General features: G+C 34.6%; 1 protein-coding gene across 2 annotated transcripts; it reads left to right on the top strand.

The window, feature by feature from the left end:
* The first annotated feature begins 13717 nt into the window (after positions 1-13717).
* Positions 13718-15099, top strand: LOC149178672 (uncharacterized). Of its 2 annotated transcripts, none has more exons than XM_089423691.1 (2): positions 13718-14147; positions 14521-15099. In XM_089423691.1, exons 1-2 carry the CDS (start codon positions 13958-13960, stop codon positions 14781-14783), a joined length of 453 nt encoding a protein of 150 aa, XP_089279817.1. In that variant the 5' UTR covers positions 13718-13957; the 3' UTR covers positions 14784-15099. The 2 variants fall into 2 exon arrangements, with proteins under 2 accessions (XP_089279817.1, XP_089279816.1); XM_089423690.1 differs by having other exon boundaries at positions 14518-15096.
* Positions 15100-19942: the final 4843 nt, after the last annotated feature.

Here is a 19942-nt window from a genome sequence, read left to right as displayed (position 1 = left end):
TTATTGTTACTAGTTTAGCAATGCAAAACTTTAATATTATATGTTTTTAACAAGGTTTTATATGTATCTTGTGGGGTAATTAAATGGGCATTATTGAATGTGGAGTTTCCAATGTTAATGACTCACGGCATTATTGAGTGCATAAGTAGTTGTGTGGAAAAAGTTGTGTGGCGGGAAAAGCATTCTCTAATAAATGTGGAATAATAAGAATGAAATGTTTGTTGATTTATGGTTTGGATTTAGCAGTTTCTTAGCTAACTATCTTGTGTGGAGAATTGCATATGCTCTGCACCTTCACACAATGAGTTCCTTCCATGGTATTATGAATTATTGTTATTAGTTTAGTAATGAAAAACTTTAATATTATTTGTTTTTAATGAGGTGTTATTTATAGCTTGTGCGGATAATCAAATGGGTGTTATTGAATGCAGAGCTTCCAATGTCAATGACTGAAGGCATTATTGAGTGCCGAAGTAGTTGTGTAGACAAAGTTGTGCGGAGGAAAAAGAATTTTGGAAAAAATACGGAATTTACTAAGATAATAAATATACAAATATCTTATTTAATTTTTATTTAGGAACTATTTCACAACCTATAATCATTAATTAATATAAGTTATGAAGCTAGTTGTTCAGAGGTATCGTATGCAGAGAGTTTCGAATGTAAATTAAGGGTGTTATTGAGTATAAAGGTTGTTGTGGGACGTATTTCACAATGTATAATCATTAATTAATATCAGTTTTGAATGTAAATTACTAAGGGCGTTATTGAGTGGGGAAATAATTGTGTGTACTAAGTTGTGTGGAGATGGTTATGTGTGTGCAGAGGTTATGTGGAACTAAATAAGAATTTATCTATTATTAATAACCAATAAAAATTACCACACTTCCGAACAAAAGATGAAACTGTATGGCGTACTAGGTGAGGACCTTTGGCAATTTAGTTTCTTAGCTAACTATCTTGTGCGGAGGACTACAGAGCTGCCTTTGGAAATTTATGATTCCTTTTTGTCAATTTCTTAGCTAACTATCTTATGCGGAGAACTACAAATGCTCCGCACCTCTGCACAATGAGTTTCTTCCATAGTATTATTATTATTAGTTTAGTAATGCAAAACTTTAATGTAATATTTTTGTAACGAGGTGTTATCTTTAACTTGTGCGGGTAATCGAATGGGCATTATTGAATGTGGAGCTTCCAATGTCAATGACTTGGCATTATTGGTTGTGGAAATAGTTGTGTGGACAAAGTTGTGTGGAGGGAAAATCATTCTCGAATAAGAATGAATTAAATAATGAATAAATGATAAAACACCTATGTAGAAGCAAAAAACAATGAACCATTGTTTAACCTTTTAAAAGATAGGGAAAATTTTTGGGACCTCAAAGAACAAATGTCTGCAGCCATGAGCAGGACGGAGAACATTTTTGACCGTCTGAGAGTCCACAGGATAGATTTCCTCCTCTGCACTAAATGCTTTGGATACGGAGACGATCCCCAATTGCGATATATCGAAAGCACGTATGAATTTGGGAGTATCATTGGAGCAGGACAAACGGGAAAAGTGCGCAGATGCATTTGCAGGAGCACGGGACAAGAAGTGGCCTGTAAGACAATGCGGGACACCCAGAATGGACATGCTGAGTTAATAATACTCCACGACTTGAACTCTGGCGGGGGCCATCCCGGAATCTTGAAGTTTTTAGATGGTATATGGACGGAGTCAAGGCATCCGCTTAGGGTCAAGTATATGCACGTAGTTACGGAGCTCTGCAATGGTGGAGATCTCAGTCACAAGGTAAAATCAGGCGAACTTCTTCCTGTGGTAATGATCGCCAGAATAATCATTGGAACCAAGAAGGATGCGGGGCAAATGTTTGACAAAATGCCCCTTCGAGATTTACTCCAAAACAGGGGCCTGATCTCTATCACAGCTCAAAAGGAATGTGCTGAAAAGGTTTTAGGTCTCCGGCATAACCCCAAAGACTCAGTGGAGGAATGGCCTAAGCATGGCCTTGCAGATCTAACAACCGTGAGTCTCAGGTGTGCTTCGTTCCCAGATAGATGTGCGTATACCAGTCTTCTCTGCCATCAGGGTTACAGCGGCAAGCAGAGAATAGCAATCTCAGAACCATTTCAGACTCTGAGTGTACTCACCTCCGGTAAAACAATGTTGCAATGGGTGAGATCTTCAGATCTAGGGCAACCAGATCTGAAAACCCCACGGGATGGACAAAATAAAAATAACAGGGGAGTGAGTTTTACTTTCCAGAAAACATCCAATCTACTGAAGCCCAGCCACAAAGAGGCCGAAACATTCTGCCAGGGTAAAGATTGGTTCCAAATCTTCATCAAACAAACAGGGGGCAGCCACCATTGCATGCGACTTAGCAAGAGTTTAAACATACAAGAGCTAAAAAAACAAAATACAAAACCAATTTGGAATACCTACAAGACACCAGAACCTGATATGGGCAGGTCGTAGCTTACAGGACCATCTTACTCTACAGGAATATGGGGTCTGTCAGGATACAACCATATATCTTAACCTAAGACTGCGTGGAGGCTGCAACGGATCTGGCTCAAAGACTCCAGGCTCCTTTCGTGATGCAGTAAAGGGGAAAGGAAAAATGCAGGACAAACCAATGTTACCACCAGAGCAACCTGGGCCACATATAGTAGAACAAAAACTGGAACATTCAAGGCTCCAAGTTACTATACCAGAGGTAACTGCACTACACTCTGACTTCTCAAAACATGCTGTAATATGTAGATTTAATGGTTTCTGGCCAAAATCCGATGCTTTACAGCAATGGATATATTCTCACTAGACACCAAAATGTAATATATACCTATGTTCAAAAGGTTTTTTTATTGTAAACTTCCACACAGAGGAAGAAAGGGATAGTATCATCAATGAGGGGCCTTGGTTTTGGGGTAATGCAGGTCTTTTTGTTACCCCTTGGTTTGCCGAATTCGACCCAAACACTACGAAAATCTCAACAACGCCTGTTTGGGTGAGGCTTCACAACCTCCCATTACATCTCTGGCATCCCATAGTATTATATGCCATTGGGAATTCCTTGGGGAAATTCCTAAAAGTTGATGAAGACAGATATAGCAGAGGGATTTATACTTTTGCCAGAATTTGCGTTGAAGTGGACTTGAGTCAGGGGCTGCCTGATCAAATTTCATTAAACTTCAACAACACTGAGTGGATACAACCCCTAGACTATGAAAACACAGCATTCAGATGCCGCAGCTGCCGGCAAACAGGACACCTTCAAAATTCTTGCCCACTGGCCAGAAAGAATACAAAAGGAAACAAGAAAAAGCAAAAAAAGCCAAATGGGTGGCAAAATACAGAACCGCTGGAAGAAGAGGACTTTCAGCCAGAGCATAAAGAGTATCAAGAGGAATCTGATATAAATATGGAACAGAATGGCACACATGAAGAAAAAGCACCAGACCCACAAAGGGAGGACCATGTTCGACAGCAGGAAATGCCACAGCCGAAAGTTAGTGGCAACAAAAGAACCCATGCATCAGAAGGATCAGAATCCGACAAAGAACCTCCAGTGAACACGCAGGAACACTCACAGGCCATCATTGTTCCCCCTTCCGACTCTCAGGGTTGGCGTAGGGTGGAGAAGAAGAAGGGCAGAAAAGTTTAGGTTTTGATGTAATTGTATTTTTTTTATATTTTTTTATAAGTGTTTTGTCCTATTCATGGACAGCTATCTGCATATGCTCTAAGCATCTACAAAATGTAATTTATTTCAATATGAATATAAATTACGACTTTTTCTACGGGAAAAAAAAAGCAGCAAAAAACAATGACATATTGCAAATGCAAAACAACGTTCTCTAATAATAATAAAATGCCGCACTAACGATAAAATGCATAATTAACTGTAAAGACAAGAACTATGTTGCATCGCAACTATTCTCCTTGTTGTAATACCATCCAAAAATGGTTTATGTATAGCTAAGGGAATTGGTAAAACCCTTAGAATATGTTGTGGATTTTCCCTTAATAGTCATTTCCAAAGTATTATTTGTAACAATAAAATAGAATATGATAAAGCAAAATCCTGTTCATTACCCATAAATGTATTAGTAAAGTTTAATAATAATCATGAACTTAGAGCTACTCCTTTCCTTAAGAAAAGCTTCCCTAAAAACCTTTTAGATCCCAAGGTATTATCTTTCAACCATTTCACAATGAGATTTCAAGGTTAGTCTTAAAAACATGTGACAACAAATTCAAAAGGAATATTTGATACTATTTTTGTTTAATAGTGTCTAGCACTAGTGATAAGATAGAGAACCCTTCAAAATAAAATATTTTTATTGAAGCTCTTTAAACATCCAATTATGACTAACTATCTAACCTTTTTATGGTAGGATTTTTCAATTTTTGGATTTTATTATAAAATTGGTTTATTTTTTCATATGATCTTGCTAGTAATCTCCTCCCCATATCCATGGAAAGTTTTTGTCAAATTCTCTTACTTTGATAAAATTATCCAGCATATTGGCTTCATGATGACCTTTAGATATTGGTGATGATTAACTTTGTTTAGATATTGGTGATGATTAACTTTGTTTCCAGTGAAATTTGATTAAAAACTCACCATCCTAATCTGATTAACAAAGATTTTCAGTATTTACCATCCTAATTTGATTAATAAAAATTTTCAGTTTTTACACAAACAACGAAGTCATACTAAATTAGCTAATCATGCCTTGTCAATTATATTGTGAAGGACACAGACGCTTTAAGAAAAATTAACAGAAGCAATACTAAATGAGCTAAGCATGCCTTGTCAATTATATTGTGAAAGACATCGTGGCTTTAAGAAAAATTAGTTGTTTGTCAATTATATTGTGAAGGACACAGACGCTTTAAGAAAAATTAACAGAAGCAATACTAAATGAGCTAAGCATGCCTTGTCAATAATATTGTGAAAGACATCGTGGCTTTAAGAAAAATTAGTTGTAGTCTAATCATGTTGTTTTTTTTGCTCGAAGATTATAGAAATTTGGGCAATATTTTGATAAAATATTGCATGAATTTTTGTAAATCCAGGTTATACAGTTGTTAAATTTCAATATTTTGGGTATCCAGAGTTCTTGAAACTTTTTTGCTCAAATTTCGGCCATTTTTGGTCATCAGAGCAATTCCTCAATCTAAATAACTTCAATATTTTGGATACCCAGAGGTTTTTTATGGTGTTGAATCCATTTCCACCATCAAAAACATGATTGAAACACTGCTACGACAAGATTTCTTGAATTTTTTTTTGCCCACATTCCAGCCACTTTTAACCATTTGAACACTTCCTCAACCTAAATAGACGACCCCGAAAAATTATACACATGTATGTGGTTTTGTGAAATCACTAACGCAATATAAAAATTACAAATGCACTATATACGCAGGCATTAGCAGTATAATGGAACATCTAAAACTTTGAAAATTTTAATTAGTGTCGAAGAGTTGGCGGACAGCAGGGATCCTCCAAGACATTGAGCAGCTTTTGCGTAGGATCGCATACATAACACCAAATCATGTACTACGCAATGGCAATCGGGCAGCCGATCTACTGGCTAATTGGGGTTGTGGGGGGCCGAATAGGAGCGTCGATTGTAGTTGGATGTCAGTGCAAGACGATCCAAGCTGGAATGATTTAAACACTATCTTACACCAAGATTATGACGATGCGACTGCTCCACAGAGGAACTTGCTGGAATGATTTAAACACTATCTTATACCAAGATCATGACGATGCGACCGCTCAGCAGAGGAATCATTAGACGACCTGGGATTATAATACGGTGGGGGAAGGATAGAGCACTTAATGCGAGATTACTCCATCCACTAGTCCGATATTATGTGATTAATGGTCTGAAGGCTGGCAGCACTCGACCCATGGGAAGGTTTAGCATACCAAGAGGAAATTCGGCCAAGGTACCGAGGAGACGTGATGGTTATGGCAGCGACGGACTCCTACCTTCCCATCATGGAGGTGTAACTGGAATGGACATTAATGATAGAGCCAGGCAGCGAAGTTTCACGATGGCAAGGTGGCAGCCTCACGGTTGTTTAAGTAATGCATGTAATAGCCCGAACCTCCATATGCAGTCGAATAGAGTGAAGCGCAAAGAGGAATTGCAGAAGCAGGGGGACTGTAAGATGGCGGAGCACCATGAACGGGGGGTAGGTAGGTGGACGCGGAGTAAAACAGCGACCCCAATGGAAAAAGGCAAGAGCACTGTTGCAGAAGCTATGCAGAGGGTTTATCTTGATATACAGGATGATTCGGAAAATGAATTTGATCTTCGGCAGTTCTTTGCAGAGGAGGAGTTTCAACGGGGAGTAAAAGGCAAAGCGGGCATGGGGAAGACCCAAGCGAGAACAGTGGAAGACAGTGAGGAGGAGAGTGCAGACCTCGAGAGGAATGACGACGATGAGGTGGAGGGACGAGGCCGAGGCAGAGGAGAGCGGGGTAGAGCGCAACAGAGAGGGAGAGGAAGATCTGCTGGGCGAGGGAGTCGAGGGACTAGAAATTCGAATCTGCGTTCGGAAATGGAGGAAGGGGCAGCCAGTGGGGTACGAGGAAGAAAGCGAGGGAAGAAGGATTTGAGGAGGCGATTGCAAGAAGCAGAGGCTGCATATGTTTTGGACACCAATCCCAATATCAGAAGGATGATAGAGCAGATGGAGGACGAAGTTTTGCAGGGATACTCAGAGCCAGAGATGGAGGATTGGGAACAATATCTCCCTGACCCTGGACATACGCGAGGTAGAATGTCATTATATAAACAGTCTTTACATGTCTACTGGGGTATGAAGCGTTTATTAGCTAAGGCTATGGAACAAGTAGCTTTAGAGATGGCTAAATTGCTTCAAGGTATTCCAACTATGAAAAAGGAGCTGAAAAACATTCAAGTGACTCTAATGATGCAAGACAAAAAAATGGATGATATCGTACACCTGCTCCAAGCAGGGGGATTGGGAATCAAGCTAGAGAAAGAACCAAAGGATGCACCGAAGCAGTAACAGGTTGCAGTTGAGGCGTCGAGGTTTTTATCTATGTAGCTGTTTTACTGTTTTTTGTTATATATATTTCGATGATACTATCTCAGAAAGAAAACTTTAAACTGTTAGTAAGGATAGATGTATATTTAGCATGGATAGATAGGTTGGTGACATACTGTTTTTGGATGGCTTTGAAACATTTCAGATGGTAACAAAGCCCGATTTCCCTTAAGGGCGGGTGGAGACCTGTCCAATTTTGTACTTTTCTTCTGGTTTTAGTAATGGAAAATAGAGTACCGCACTAGCTTACAAAAAAAAAGAAAATTTTAATTTATTAAAATTATAAATTTATGTTATTTAATAATCCACTACATGCATTACTGAACTCTAAATCTGATAAAAATGGTCTACTTCCCTAATCCGGCAACAAGCTTCACACTCAAAAGAAACATATTGGATAAAGAAATTTTTTATTTATTAAAATTATAAATTTATGTTATTTAGTAGTACACTAAATGCATTACTAAACTCTAAATCTAATGAAAGTGGTCTACTTCCCTAATCCCAGCAACAAGCTTCACACTCAAAAGAAACATATTTTATAAAGTGGTCTACTGCCCAACAACACCCTTGAGACTCAAAAGAGACATATTATGATAAAGGTCTCATGACGTAGTGACCAAATATTGTCTTTATTATTAAAAAGTTCTACGTTCATTATTAAAAATGAAAAAATATGGCAAAGAGATAATACTTCACATCTAGAACAAACCAGCAAAACAGTAACAACTTAAAATTGACAGTAGATATAATATTTATAAGATTCTAGAAGCTGACTAAGTCAGAATCTTTGCAAAATCAATACGCCTGGAACATGATAACCTCTGAAGATCAGCACATTATTTTTCCGACAACTCATCTCTGTGACAAATATATAACTTCGGTGAGTTCAAAACCTCTCATCATTTTTACCGTAAAAAAATATTTGGAAACTACTTCAGCATCTGGCCATCCAATATTTTTACCGTAAAAATATTTGGAAACTATTCTACACACTTTTTCTGCCACGAAAATATGGTACGAATCATTTTAGAAAACAGTAATTCTTGTGACACCAATTTGATCTCTTTTTTTAAGGTTTAAAGCAGATGGGATACATCTGAGATAAGTGCATATTTTCTTATTTAAATCCCTTATTCCAATCGCTGTATTATACACACTATGTTACACCGATCTAAAGAGGAGTTTGAAATGAGTTTGGAATAAATAATATTGAGAAGATAATGCTTAAAAATGTTTAACCGCAAATAATATCTTTCCTTTAAACATTAAACGTTAAATAGAGGAAATGATATATTTTTTATAATATTTTTTTTTTTATGATTTAAATTGTATTATTAAATATAAATAAATTTAACTTTAAAGTTATGGGCAACCTAAAATTCATAAGCAAAGAGTTCTTCTTAGTTTCATTGTTAGTGTTGTTAGAGCCTCCACCTATGCTTTGAGTCGATATTTAGCCATCAATCTTCAACAATTTATGGGTTCCACGTCTTTATATATCAAAGATTTTGTTGATTTCATTCTTAAAACTAAAAACATTTAGATTCACGAGAATGATTTGTTGGTCAGCTTTGACAGCGTTTCCATTTTCACCAAGATCTCGGTTCCTAAAGCTTTAAAACTAATCTCGCATTTAAATGATGTTGAAACCTTGAACCTAATCCTAGTTTGCCTCATTTTTATTTTCTTTTCTTTTAAAGGTACCATCTATGAGCAGACAGAATGTACAACTATGGGCTCCCCTCATTCTCCGGTAGTTGCTAACATCTTTTTGGAACACTTTGAAGCCAGAGCTTTCAACTCTTAGCATCTTAAACCCAAGTGTTGGTTCTAATTTGTTGACAACACATTTGTCATTTGACAACATGGTTAGTCTGTGCTCAATTGTTTTCATTCCCATCTTAAAAGTGTTTCCCCTTATATTCAATTCACTATGGAAATCGAATCAAATAAGTCCCTTCCTTTCCTTGATGTCCTCGTTACCCAGCTCCTCAATGGCGCCCTCTCCCATCACATTTATAGAAAAAGACTCGCACTAATCATTATACTTGCGCCCTTTCGCATCACTACCCAACCCATAAATCAATTGTTCTTATAACCCTCATTTTCTAGAGCTTTGAAAATCTCTTCCCCAAAGTTCCTTTCAGCTAAAAAATCTCATTTGTTCTAGGCTTTCAAAGCCAATGGATATTCCAATGCTCAAACCTTAAAATCCTTTCAAGATGTCTCTCACCCTAGATCCCCTAATCCTAATTCTTCTCCTTCTTATGGCCAAGTTAAGCTCTCGTACATTAAAGGAACCATGGATCTTATAGCAAATATATTGGCCAAGAAAAACATAAAACCCATATTAAAGCCCCATAAAACCTGCAAGCAATTACTATGATCGGCTAAAGACAAATTTGATCCCATGCAAGGATTGCGGGTCTATCAAATTCTTTGTTCATGTGGAAAATCATATATTGGCCAAACGAGTCTATCTATCAAAGTCTGCCATCGTGGAACACTCATTTAAGTCCAACCATTTGATTTGTTTTGATGAATCAAAGATCCTAGCCTATGTTCCATTTTATAAGTCTCGCATTATTCGAGAAGCCTTTGAAATCAACAAAAACCTAATAATTTCAATAGAGAAGATGGATATAAGCTTAGCCAATCTTGTAAGCCGGTCATCCACCTACTCTCCCATCCTCCTAGGCCTCACCCTTTCATTCCCTAAATTCGTTTTGATTTTTCCCACATCCTCTTCATTTCCTTATGATTCATTATCTATCATTTTTTTCTTCTTATAATCTCTAATTATATATATATATATATATATATATATATATATATATATATATAGTTTGATCTATGCCTTTCTTCTTTATTTCCAATTGGCATGTATTCTCTTTATTCCTTCTAGACTTCTAAATGTCATTTTTTTTCAAATTACTCCAATTTTTTTCTATTAAAAGACTATTTATTTCCAAGTTCCCTCTCTGTTCTTTAATGGAATTTGTATCAATTCTTCATAACTCTCATTTAAAATTTTTAATTTTTTTTAATCATTATCTACATTTTTTGAAATTATTTTAAAACTATCTAATTACTAATGTTTAATTAAAGTTTAATTTAATTTACTTTATCTCTTAATCTTTTAATTCTCAATTAAGAAGTTAGTCAATTTGACTAATTCTTATGTTATTTTTAGTTATTAATTTTGGTTTTAATCTTTCAATCATGTATTATTACATCACCCTAGATCCATTTTAACTCCCGATATATCAAGCACTGAGAGGGATCAAATATCTCGAGGTGCAAACCTCTTTTCTGGGTGCAAAACTTGAAGAAAGGGGTGCAAACCTTGAAGAAAGGGGTGCAAACCTCTCGAGGTGTAAACCTCTTTTCTGGGTGCAAAACTTGAAGAAAGGTTTGCACCTAGAGGAATTTAATTTAATTTTTTCATTTAATTTTTAATAATTTTATGCCCAGTATGGGGTAGATCTCACATAAAAAAGCCAGCTGAGGAGTAGATCTCAAATGTTTAACATTTAACATTTTTAATCTAATGTTGGCCCTATTTAAAAATCAATTTAATTATTATTATATATAAAAACAATATAAATTTAAAATATAAAGAGGTTCCGTGAGAGGATCAAATATCTTGATGTGCAAACCTTTTTGGGTGCAAAACTTGAAGAAAGGGGTGCAAACCTCTTTTCTGAGTGCAAAACTTGAAGAAAGGTTTGCACGTGTTGGTTTAATTATTAATTTTATTTTTTCCGTTTAATTTTTATTTGTATGTAATTTCACTAAGTCAAAATATTTTAATTAATAATTTTATTATTGGGCCTACAACCGAGTATGGGGTAGATCTCATATAAAAACGTAAATGTGTAAATGTAAATGTAAATATAAACGTAATGTTTAACATTTAACATTTTTAATCTAATGTTGACCCTATTTAAAAATCAATCTCATTATTATTATTTATAAACAAAATATAAATTTAAAATATAAAGAGGTTTACAAACAATCAAAAAATTATGGTAAATAAAAAAAATATAAATAAACCACATGTGTGGTAAATAAATAAATAAAAATTTATATTTACTCCATTGTAAATCAAGCTAGATCCATCCGAATCTAAAATAAATAAAACCCGTTTTTACATTTACTCCAAAGGTATAGTAAATTAGCCCAGATCCATCTTTACTTCGGATTTAAAATAAATCAAACCTTTTTTTATATTTCTTCCAGATATAGTAAGTAAATCAGCTAGATCCATCTAGATCCATCTTAACTGTGATCTAAAATAATATAAAACCTCTTTTTATATTTACTCCAGATGTATATTAAATAAACGAGCCTAGATCCATCTTTACTCTGGATCTAAAATAAATAAAACTTCTTTTATATTTACTCCAGAGGTATAGTAAATAAACCAGCCTAGATCCATCTTAACTTTTGATCTATCAAGCGCTAGATCCATCTTAACTCTTCATCTATCAAGTGTCAAGGGGATCAAATCTCTCTAAAGTGCAAAACTCTGTTTTGAGTGCAAAACTTGAGGAAAAGTTGCACATCTAGAGATTTGATCCATTTGCTTCATAGATCCGGAGTTAAGATGGATCTAGGCTGGTTTATTTTCATTTTTATTCTTATGTAATTTGATTGGATCAAAATGTTTAGATAACATAACATAACATGACATCACAACATCTCTTCCATACTCGGGTGGAGAGTGCCTTGGCCAAAAAATGTAATAAAATTAAATTAAGAAAATATAAATATTTACAAAATATTTTGATTGTGAAATAGAGGTATTTTTTCTGCATGTGGTATTAATGAGCCATGGTATTGGTCCATGGCATGTTATGGTTAATAATATCCATTGTAAAGTGGGATGAATATCCATGGTTAAAAAGTTTGTTATATTGTAAGTATTAAGTTTTTATGTGTTTATTAATGAAATTTAAATATAGCTACAAAATTATTATTTCAATTCATATGGTAAAATGGATCTTAATTTCTAGCTACTATTTATATCTGATATATATGTTAATATTAATTATAATTTTTTTTAGATTTAATCAAAAAAATGTTATAAAATAAATTCAAATAATTTATAGGCATATTGTATTGATGAGTAGTGGTATTAGCCCATGGTATTGTAACAAAGGCTATTTAGAAGTTAATAATATCTATGACAAACATGTTGTTATATTATAAGTTTATTTAAGTATCAAAGTTTTGATGTGTCTATTAATTAAATTTAAATATGACTCCATAATCTTTATTCTATTTTATAAGGTAAAATGGATCTTAATTTATTGTTGTTACTTATAAGTTATATATATTAATGTAACATATATACATATATATATATTATGATTTTCTTTTATCTTAAAAATTATTCATAATTTTATTAATAAAAGCAAAATTACAATGTAACAAAATGAATTTTATTATTTTTTACGGACACTACAACATCTTCTCTATACTGGACTCTATATTACTTGTAACGGACATGTAAATATTTACCAATCCTTTCTGTATTATAAATTAGACATATTAACATGTAAAATATTTAAACTTTTTACATTACACCTATCACTCTTATACTAATTACATTTAATTTATTTTGAAATAATTTTTATTTAATTCTTTTTTCAATTCAATTTAATATTATTTTAATTATTAAATATTATTTATTACTAACTTTTAATTCAAATTTATATTACTAATTCACAATTGTGAATTTGGTTAAATTCAAACTTAAACCGTTATTTTTAATTTATTTACTTAATTACTTTTATATATATATATATAATATTAAAAAAATTGTAAATTATTATATTAACCATTCAAATTTATAATTTCAATAAAATTTACCCTAACTCAAAAAAAAACGAAACAGTTTCTACTAAATAGATACTTTTAATACTTACGGAATAAAGCTGATCTATCCTTATTTTGAACGAAAATCAGAAACTAAATCAATTCAAAAGACAGATACTACGACATTCCATTATTTTTGGACGAATAGACTAAAGATTATTCTATAAAATGCAAAAAATGAAAGGAGTTGTCTATAATGCGATGAAAGGAGTTGTCTATAATGCGATTTTTTGGAGATTCCGGTGATGGAATCCGGTGGAAGAAATTGAGGTTAAATTTTGATTTGTTGCAATTAAAATGGTTTTTTAACTGCATATTTGGATTCAGCACCCTGAAAAACCCCGGGGACGCTTTTATTGTGCAGAAACTAGCTATCAAACTTGCGATTCCAATAAATTCCTGCCGGATTTCGACCGGAAAAACCCGCCGAAAAAACTTTCAAAAAGTCGCGTTATAGACAACTGCAAAATCAAATACAATGCAGAGATGTACAGATTGACTGTGACATACAACCTTTCTCGCACACATTTAGTTGGTTGGAAGGAGAGGATGCTTAGTGCCTTGTTTATTTGTCTAGATATGTGTGTGTGCTAATGATATATGCACCAAAAAACCGGGCAGTATCCGTGGGAACCCGCAGAAAAATAACCAACCACCCTGTTTAGGACACTTTTTAATGTACTGTTGCGCCCCGTTGGATCTAAAATAACTTTATTCCGATGGAGCGCAACCCTAGCTTACAGGGTGTTAAATGCCTGCAACAGGCTGCTTCTGGCTCCCCAGCACGGCCGTGATAGTTGGAAGGATAAGGTCTCGTGCAGTACCTGTGTGGGGCTGGAGTTTCTTGTGCCTTCCTCGACATCGGTTTGCCATGGGAGTCGGTGGATTCCATCACACGCAATCTCTTGCATATATACATTCTCCTCTGCAAAGTATTGAATCTTGATAGAGTCTATTGAAACCTTAATGGATGTAATGCCTGCTACTGCAATGGCAAAAGCTAGCGTGGCTGATCGTGCTCTGGGCGGGTTATTGCCTCTCGATACAAAGATTTTGAGATCAGTCCGTAAATCACAAATTTCCCAAATTCACTTGACGAAGAAAAGAGGCCCCATTAAAGCTGAGAGCTTTGGGGGCGGCAACCAATTTTGGTCAGGTACTTTAAATTGTTCATTTCCAGCTTTCTAGTTAGCAAGGATTTCTGCAGGTTAGAGTCTCCGTCTCTCATCAATAATTTGATTTAATTTAGCGATAAAAATCGTGATTTTAAAAATGAAATAACAATAAAATTTGATAAAGGATCCAGATTAAAAGAAATGAAATTCGGTAATTTCATAATTCTAGATTTAGTTTCACTTTCACTAGTAATCAGAATTAATAATTCTCTTCCCAAATTTATAAAAAGACCCCTGATTCTGTAAGTTTATGATGGCTACACCATTTGCATATACCAATCTGCTAGAGGTTTGTCTGTGGCACGAAATTCAATGAAATTTTAGCGTTAATTTTAAAAAATGTGACTGCAGAAGGCGCGAGCAGGGTGGATGCGGAGTTGATAGTGTTGAGAAAACGGATCCGCGATCTGAAATTGCAGGAAAGAAACTACGTTCCTCCCCAGCACTGGATGAAGTGGGAGAAGCAATGGTCTGTTACTTCAGATGTGTGTGAAGCAATGGGATTGTTGCAGAACAAGTTGATGAACACCAGACCATGCACTGCTATCGCTGCTTTGGCGATGATATCGATAATCGTTCCTGCATCTCTGTTGCTACTCCTCTCCCGTTTCCTCTGAACACATTTGCTCTGGAGTTTCTCACCAAAATTTTACATGTCTAATCTGGAGAACAATTATCGACATAAATCTGAGTCCTTTCTTGATTTTATTAACATAAGACTGACACCCCCGGCCCAAAAGAAAATTGCATTTCCTGTTTGCCTTACAGGTGTATTGTACAACACCTCCTTCCTTAGAAAAGATTGGAAATATCATATTTTACAATTATTATAGGGCATTTAAATGCATGAAGTGAAAACAAGATGCATCAACATAAAATTTTACATCATGATTTATGAGAAGAAAAAGGAATTATGCTCTATTGAACAAATTAGCATTATCCTACATACCATTTGAGAATATTTGGTCTTTATGTAATGGGGATCTGCTTTTTTTAATAAACTAGCATTATACTGCAGCTGACTTCACAATTGAAATAAATATTGAAGCACATTGGCATTATATTTAACACTACAACAAGGTATTGAAGCAGATATAATGCATTAGATTTATTTGGCATTATATTTAACCTTCGAAAAAAAACAGATAGAAGCAGATCTAGTGTACTAAATTCATCGACATTATATTAATTAAAATGGTTTCAAATACATGTTGAAGCACATCTGATTTCATTGGCATTACATTTAACATTCCAAAAAGGTATTGAAGCAGATATAGTGCGTTAGATTTATTGGCATTATATTTAACATTTGAGAAAATAGATTGAAGCATATCTAGTGTACTAGTTTAATTGACATTATGTTAATTAAATGGCCTGTCAAGTAATCTCAGATAATATAGTTTAATTGACATTATGTTAATTAAATGGCCTGTGAAGTAATCTCAGATAATAGATAGGACGTTGAGTGGATTTATCATCTACTCAGCATGCTTATTCATGGTTGCAAGTTCAGTTGGGCTTTTCAGTTGCAAGTGCAGTTGGGCTTTTCATTTTTTATATTTATCCCATCGCTCAAAGTGGAATACCAATCTTTTATATTTTTTAATCTATCAAAGTGGAATTACGCTGCACCTTTGATTTATCGAAGTGGAATGAGAATGGAATATTGAATAATTTTATCATCAATTAAAAGTATGTTTCTTATTCTAATAACGGTAAATATATTATAAATAATTTGAAGGTGTAGTTTAAGGTATATCAAATAATAGAGATAAATGGAAAAGAAATAAGGCAACTATCATATTTAGAAAACACTAAGAGAAAATGATGATGTGTGTGAGGGATTCATATATTTTGGGAAGTATAATAGTTTTTTCATGCTTTTCTTAGGAAGAGAAAATGATGTGTATTAGGGATTCACATATTTTGGGAAGTATAATAGTTTTTGTTATGTTTTTCTTATTATCATATTTTTACTTTAGTTTTTTAATAATATTTTTTCATGATTAATAAGGATGAATTATTTATATTTGGGTAGGGCATTATCTTGAATGCCAATGTTATTTAGAAGGGTGTACCATCCTCACAAGTGTCTCCTCCTCATGACAACGTGGCAGCACGTAGTTAATATATGTGTGTTAGATCTATGGTGGGATCACTATTTTAAATCTCCAGATATGGTGAGGGGTTGTATGAGGTATGAGTTTAATGTGAAAGGAAGCAAGGACATCTCCCCATCTTCCATTTCTTGTTTTTTTCTTGGTGGTGTGTCATCTTAATTTTCTCTTTCAGAGGTGGCTTTTTTTAATCCACTCTCATCTAGAATGTGTCTCTTTATCTCTTAGTGTTATGGTGAGTTTAAGTATGTTTGTCTTGGGCTTACAGTTCCATTTGTTGTTTCTAGGTCACCATGAATATGATGCAGCTGCTTTTTTATTTTGTTCGTCCACAGGGGCTTCACTGAATGGACCTATGACATATCACGTGTGATCATGGAATATTAAACAATACCCTTAATTTAAGTACATATTGGAAAATACCTCTAAAAATCACATTATTTAACCCCCTACCAATATAAACCCAATACACCTTCCCAATTTAAAAACCCCCTATTTTCACTAGATATTGTAGGTATCTATTTTTTCATTAACATTTTTTATACCCCTTTATATTTTTTCATTAACTTTGAGCTCCATTTTTTATACCTGTCAATATAAAAACCCTTTACCCCCTATATATTCCCCAATATATTATGTCATTTTTCCCCATTATATATCCCCCAATATGAACCCACGTGCTATGGTATTGATCCCGAAGTGAAGCCCCCATGTGTTCGTCTGGGTATTTAAGAGAAAATTCTCAGTTCACTATTTTTCTTGGGTCCTTGAGGAATTTTTCTCAGTCTCAGTGGGTAATTGTTGTTATTGGGGTGATTTTACAGTGTTTCGTTTCTATGTCTCAGAAGAATTCAGCATCTAAAGCTCTGGTTCTTAGAATATTGGATCCATTCCAGTTTGATCTAAGTGTCATGTCCCCTACCTCTACTGGTAGAATTAGGAGTTTAGGTCATTGTTATAGCATTTTTGTGTCAATTCTAGTTCTAAGGAATTCCCACTAGTTGTCTATGGGTTGTCAAATTGTTATGATGTGGTGAGCTTGAAAATTTGTTAGCTTTTAGACCTATAGTGTGCCATTTAGGTGATGATTCAATTGTCTTCAGATCTAGGGTTCAAGGCTCTGTGTCTTGTCCTTTTTCTAGTTTCATTGGTAGAGGTTCATTTAGTATTTATCCTCGGTGTTCATTTGCATCCCTTCTCATGCCTCCTAGGAAGAGAATGAGTTGTAGGAGGGGTGGTGGAGGTAATATAGGGCACAAAAGTGTTCGTCCATTTGCCTATGACTCTTTTACTACCTTCTTTGATGTGATGCCTCTGGAGATGAGGAAGAAAATCTTATTGTTGGAGATAAAAGAGACAGGGGATCGATCGTCTCACTTAGATTTAGAGTTGGTGGGGGAGGATAAGAAATGGGTTCCTAATCCTGTTAGATTCAGGAAAAGGCAATTCCATTTTATGAATTCTCTGGCTTTACATCAATAAATGGATACTCTATTGTGCCTTATTTCAAAGACAAACAAGTGGAGAATTATAATGTTTTCTCCTCATTGGAGGACATCAAATGCATGCTTTGCAACCAAAGATTATGCTTGGATAATGTGGACTCTCACTTGGCTCGTGTAGAAAGCTTCCTTGTGAGTGGTTCTGCCTCTGGTGACCTCACAGATCCTCTGAGTAATAGTGCCCAGACACCTACTCTACTTTCCTCTTATCACGACTAGAAATGGCAGTTTCAAGTGTTTTTGTCATACATTTTTGTATGTCCTTCAGGTCTAGATTCTTCTAGATGGTCCACATATATTTTGGTTCTAGAGTATATAACTATGGTATTTTTTTGTTTGTTATATTTCTCCACTCCTTTTGGATATCATAGTGTCAAAGTGGATCTGAATGTTGCTCTAGGGTTTCTTTGGAGGGTCTTTAGCCCTTATATTTGGTTTCTTTATAGTCACTCAAATTCATATATATGTAGTTATGGATATGATTGGTATGATGGTGAAATTGTTTTTTCATTTTGTGGTAAACTATGTTTATGGTTCTTATTGAAGAAACGGTTTCAAGGCTATTTGGTGCGACCGCCCTTTCTTTCAATTCTCATATATGTGTTATGTTGAGCATTTTTGGGTGCCTTATGGTTTACAAGAGCTTTGAGTAGTTTCATATCATGGGTCATTGGTACATAGACAAATCTTTGTCTTGGAGGTGGTTGTTGTTTAAAGTCTCCTCTTGGCACTAAAATTGTTGCAATTCCTGGGTTTTTCAACAACGTGTATTTTCTTATGTTTTTGTGCACCTTATGGATTCTTATGGATGATTTTTTGCACCTACTAGTTTTAGGAATTCTTATGGATGGTTTTGTGCACCCTCTAGTTTTTCATGGATGCTTATGGATGGTTTTGTGTGCCTTATGTATGCTTATGGTTTTTCTGTGTGTATCTTGTGCGCCTTAGTTGGTTATATGTTATGATGGTATAGATAGTCTAGTTCGATGTTTTGATGTTATAGATGGATTGTAATTTGATTGTAGTTTTGATCACTGTTAATCAGATGAACATATTTTGGCTCCAATGTCTATTCATTTGGGTGATACTAGTTTGTTGGGTTAACTTTGTTTTCATGTGGGTTTTAGAATGATAACAATGTAATATTTCCTTTGGATAATGAATACAAAATGCAACAATTTACAAAAAAGAAGGATGAACTACATGTGCAAGGAATGCATATCTATAGGGAAAATAATTATTGATCAATGTTTATGGATCATTATTCCATTGTTCATGGAGCATTCCTCTCCCATTTGAATATTGTTCTTCTACATGGGTTATGGAAGACCCTTTGTGAATCCCATCACTATTATGCCCATAATGACAAAGAGAATCCCATGTGCTTGTGGTTCGTAGGAATTTGTGAAAGTTGGAGAATTTTCTCTTGAGGTGATGAAAGGAAATGGGATGATTTTGAGAGTAAACCCATGGTTTGAATGTCCACCACAATTGAACCAAACACCATGCCCATTAATTATATAAGCCAAGTGTTTTCCCTCTAGGTTGTTTCTAGAAAGAAACTAATGGCCGTAGACTCTTTTTTCCTATATTGAAAAGGAAGATCCCTAGAGGATTACAAAGAGGAAATACCTCCCTTGTAATTTCAAAGTGAAAGAGTGCCATGGTGGATTAATTACTAGATGAGGGTCTTGACTACTTTGTAGTGATAAAATTGGCTATGCCATGAGATAAATGGGTTGGGTTGAGTGAGATTAGAACCTTATAGGAGCTTCCTTTTGCTCAATGCTATCATGGTCTTGCTCGGGAGTGCAATCAATAGTTGATTCCTATGATTATTCATTGAACCACTCCTTAGGAACTAGTTTGTTGAGATTTACATTGATTTATAATTTTAAGTAGCAATATGTTATGTCATGCCCTAAATTCAATGAGTAATGTATGAATTTCAAATATGCATGTTCATTTTCATTATAGTTTGTTTTAATTTCATAAGAATCTTATTATGTTGTTCTTATACTTTTAATTAAGCATAGCAATTGGATATTGGAGAAAGGAATTTTAATTCAGTACCTTGATGTCCAAAGGAGGTATATGGGTATGCTACAACACTTATCTCTCTTTTTCCTTTCCAAACACTATTTTCTCTTAACTTTC

Source organism: Pinus tabuliformis, chromosome 4_1 (assembly GCF_031772625.1).
Source record: "Pinus tabuliformis cultivar Carrire ecotype Pingquan chromosome 4_1, CPIR1, whole genome shotgun sequence".
Classification (NCBI taxonomy): Eukaryota; Viridiplantae; Streptophyta; class Pinopsida; order Pinales; family Pinaceae; genus Pinus; species Pinus tabuliformis.
The sequence above is the reverse complement of the archived record's forward strand: the minus strand, read 5'-3'. Positions and strand labels throughout refer to the sequence as shown.